The 4,636-nt window shown below is 26.9% G+C and overlaps 1 protein-coding gene across 1 annotated transcript; it reads left to right on the forward strand.

The window, feature by feature from the left end:
- The first annotated feature begins 2,164 nt into the window (after positions 1 to 2,164).
- Positions 2,165 to 4,285, forward strand: LOC101498789 (deSI-like protein At4g17486). Its single transcript, XM_073368135.1, has 5 exons — positions 2,165 to 2,380; positions 2,496 to 2,715; positions 3,154 to 3,441; positions 3,722 to 3,796; positions 3,922 to 4,285. Exons 2-5 carry the CDS (start codon positions 2,547 to 2,549, stop codon positions 4,059 to 4,061), a joined length of 672 nt encoding a protein of 223 aa, XP_073224236.1. The 5' UTR covers positions 2,165 to 2,380; positions 2,496 to 2,546; the 3' UTR covers positions 4,062 to 4,285.
- The last annotated feature ends 351 nt before the right edge of the window (positions 4,286 to 4,636 follow it).

Consider the following 4,636-nt stretch of genomic DNA (forward strand, 5'->3'; position numbering starts at 1 on the left):
AAAGTCAAATTCATTCTAATGAATTAAGATTGTACAGTTAGATCGTCAAAATTTAGATTTGTAAGTCATAGTCACTAATTATACAAGATTGAACATCACGAAAATTATAATTTCTCAATTACAATTAATCTAATTAATTTATAATGAACCATTGGACTATTGAAATTAGAAATTCTAAGTTACATTTAATCCATTTAGTTGAGATTGAATTGTTGGAACTTCAAAGTTAAAATTTCTAGCTCGTAGTCAATTTAATTAGTTACGATTGATCCATCGAATCATCGAAATTATAATTGTTTTAGTCATATTTAGTTTAATTATGTTAGATTGAACAATTGGATCATTGAAATTAAAATTTCTTAGCCATATTTAGTCTAATTATGTTTGATTGAACCGTTTGATCACTGCAATTATAATTTCTAAGTGATTTTTAATCTAATTAGTTAAAATTGAACCGTTGGATCGTTGAAAGTTAAATTTATAAGTTATATTCAATCTAATTAATTAAGTCTAAATCGTTAGATCATCAATATTAGAATTTCTTAGTAATACTTAGTTTAATTATGATAGATTCATGAACAATTTGTTCATTAAAATTAGAAATTCTTAGTTGTTTAATTAGGTTAATTGAACAACTAGATCATTGGAATTTTATTTTGCAAGTCATATTTAGTCTAATTAGTTAAAATTGATCCGTTAGATTGTCGAAATTTAAATTTTTAAGTGATATTTAATCTAATTAGTTAAGATGGAACCGTTGCATCGCAAAATTTAAATTTATAAGTGATATTTAGTCTAATTAATGGAAATTATAATTTTTAAGTCTTAGTTAGTCTAACTAATTAAGATTGAACTGTTGGATCATTGAAATTAAAATCTATAAGTTATAGTCAATATAATTAGTTAAGATTATATAATATCATTATCGAAATTAGAATGTCTAAGTCATATCTAGTCTAATTGGTCACTAATGAACGGTTGGATCATCCAAATTACAATTTCTAAGTTCTAGTCAGTCTAACTAGTTGAGAACGAATTATCGGATCAACGAAATTAAAATATCTAAATCGTGTGTAGTCTCATTTTGCATTTTCAAATATTTAATCTTAACAAATTAGATTGACTATGTATTAGATGTTTAAATTTTGAAGATCCGACGGTTCAATCCTAACAAATTAGATCAATTATGACTTACAAATTTAAATTTTGATAATTCAAAAATTTAATTTTAAATTATTAGACTGACTATGACTTATATATTTATATTTCGATGATCCAACAATTATATCCTAACTATTTAGATCAAACAAAACTTAAAAATTATAATTTTTATAATTCAACGTCTCAATCTAACTTAATTACATTAAATATGATTTACAAATTCAAACTTCAGTGACCCAATATTTAAATATTAACTAATGAGACAAATTATGCCTTAAAAAACTTACTTTTTAATAATAAAACGGTGCAGTTTTTTACTTCCATTAATAAACATTCAATGTAGTATATATAAATGTTTATATACATACCCACACTATTATTTATTTATCTATAGCCTTAAGAAAATTCAACTAATATAATATATATTAGATTTTCCCACATTTATATGAAGATTAATTTTAGTTTGGTGGCAGAAGTTAATATTTTTATTGTTGGTCAAAGTTCTATCTCTGCCAAAGCATTTTTTGGAATTTAAACTTCTCTTTTTGAAAAATATTAATTAAATAACAACAAGAAAATTATTTAAAAACCGTGAAATATATAATGGTTAAAACAAATCGAAATATTAAAGGAAACTAAATTAAATTAATATATATAATTGTGCTCAAATATTTTATAACAAATATTGTAGCCTGCTGGCAAAGAATTGGAAATACAAATTTAATACAAAATAATTAATTGAAATAAATAAAAATAATTTAAAAAGAAATTGTTAATAAATTAAACAATAGATATGCAAATAATATAAAAAAAAAACTGTTAATAAATTAAAATATAGAACTTAAATGCAATAACTAAAAAAGTTCATCTACATAAATGTTTTTATAGACCGTTAGCATTTAAACATGATATTGTCTCTCTTATTATTGGATGAAGCAATTAACTTCAAAAAAAATATGCACCATAGAGGTGCCTTTGAATAAGTTAAAAAGTTATTACATTTAAAGTGTTTGAAAACAAAATTGTTTAGGAAAGGACGGTATCAAAGAAAGGCAAGGAATTGAGTTACTCATCACGAAACGACAGAACATCGTACGAAAGTTAACAAACATCGTATTGTGGCAAGTAGCAGTACACGCGCGGGGGTAACTTGGAATTTTGTAAAAGAATGAATTGCAGAGCATAATCCGGGTTTCTCGTTTTATGTTTATGTTTTCAGGTGTGTTATATTATATCTTACATAATAAAATATAACATATAAGAATTGATAAATTTTAATTGATTAATTCAAATAGTTTTGGGGAGATTTGCAAGGTTGCCTTTCCTTTCCCCAGGAATTTCATAGAGGTAGTGTTGTTTTGGTACATTCATCTCTGTGAAAAAATATGGGGACGACGAAGAGCAACTCCAATTCAACCACCCAATCTGAGAAAAACAATGCAAATAATAAAAACAACTACAACACCAATGTGGTGTTGAATGTGTACGATCTCACCCCTCTCAATAATTACTTTTATTGGTTTGGATTTGGAATCTTTCACTCCGGCATTCAAGGTTCGTTTCCAATTACCATATCCCTTTCTTTTTGTTCCTCCTTTATATTCTCCATCTATCATTCAATAATTTTAATTATTTATCTTTTTATTGCAATCGTTGCATCTTCATATTGGCTTTAATACAAATTTTCTGTTAGAATCTAATCGTCATCACATATATTTTCTGATTCTGATATATTGTTTAAACGAATAGGGGGAAATCTGACATCAGATCCTATTTAATTTTAGTACAATTTCTTACCAATAAAATATAATGTTTTATGTATGCTTGTCTTTTACAAACATAAAATAGGAACTCTTTAGAAGATCAAGTTATTAGATATATCCCTAGCACCAAAATAACTTTGTCCTTTAATGTTTTTTTGTATTCTTATTTGGTTATGTTGTTTTAATTCTTTTAGTGGAATATTAATTAATCTTGGGAAGTTTTGAATAGTACATGGTAAGGAATATGGATTTGGAGCACACGACTTCCCATCAAGTGGAGTATTTGAAGTGGAGCCAAGGAAGTGCCCTGGATTTATATACAGATGTTCTGTTAATTTGGGACAAATAAACATGCATCCTTATGAGTTTAGGAGTTTTATTGAGAACATGGCTAGTGAGTATCATGGAGATACCTATCACCTTATATCTAAGAACTGCAATCATTTCACCGATGATGTCTCCTTTAGATTGACCGGAAAACACGTCCCAGGTTGGGTCAATCGACTTGCAAGGATAGGTATGTTCATTATTGTTAGATGTCTGCATTTCATTCTATCCATCTATTCAAGTTAAATTCTGTTAGAACGTTATCTTCTCTTAAAATTCCCCTTTATAGTTGTTACACGTGAAGCAGCATTCTCACTAACACAATATTGACTCTGACACCTAGAAAGCGGTAATGATTTAAGAAAATAATAATGATTGAATATAATTAACTACATGTGTTAGTGTCGTGTCGATGTCTTCAATATTCCCAAATATTCATTACAAGTAAAGACTTTTGGTCAAAATCTCAGGTTCCTTATGCAGTTGTTTACTACCTGATAGCATTCAAGTAACAACTGTTAAACAGCTACCGGAATATCATTCAGGTATGTATTATGTACGTTCTGTCCTAATTAATTATTACTTTATATGCCTAATGTTTATCAAACTCAGAAAATATGTAAACTTTATTTGCTTCCTAGATATCTTAACTTGTTGTGAATGTTTGCAGAAGATGAAGTTACTGATTCTCTTTCAACTGCCACGCCTTGTGAATCAATGGAATTAGATGATGAATCAGCAAAACGCCTTCTGTCACCTCTTGCTACCGCAGAGGATGTTTCTTTTGTTAAAGAGGCCCAAATAAAATGAGAAAACACATGGACAACTTGAGTAGTTAGTTGTCCACTTGATTTTGTGTAATTCTTCTTTCTTAGAATAATTTCATTTGTTTGCGTGCCAGGGTCAATGGGTTGATTTTGTTTATTAATGATTGTACATGGGGCTTAGATTATTGGGTGACAGCCAGTGTTTTTTATTTGTTCCCATATCTTTTTACTATTCTAATTATAATCTTGTTATTATATTTGTTTTCATATTTTTTTTTCATTTTAATTATTTTATTTTTATCTATTTTATTAAGAAATTTATTTTGCTTTGTACAATAATCATTTTTATTTATTTATTCTTATTAAATTTTGAAGAATTTAATATTAAAAATATCTTTAAAAGATTGTACAAATAACGATTCTTTTGAAAATTATTTATGAAGATAATTTAAGATATAATCCTCGAAGAACTAAAAAATTAAAATTAAAGTGATAGATATTTTATATGTACTTGTAGTTGTAGGATCAATTGTCTTAGGCCCAATTAAAGTTATCCAAAAGGCAAGTTAAAGAAATGGGGAATTAGTTATAAAGGTTAGTATTGAGAGAGAGAAGTTA

The sequence above is a fragment of the Cicer arietinum genome, chromosome 1 (genome assembly GCF_000331145.2).
Source record: "Cicer arietinum cultivar CDC Frontier isolate Library 1 chromosome 1, Cicar.CDCFrontier_v2.0, whole genome shotgun sequence".
Lineage (NCBI taxonomy): Eukaryota > Viridiplantae > Streptophyta > Magnoliopsida > Fabales > Fabaceae > Cicer > Cicer arietinum.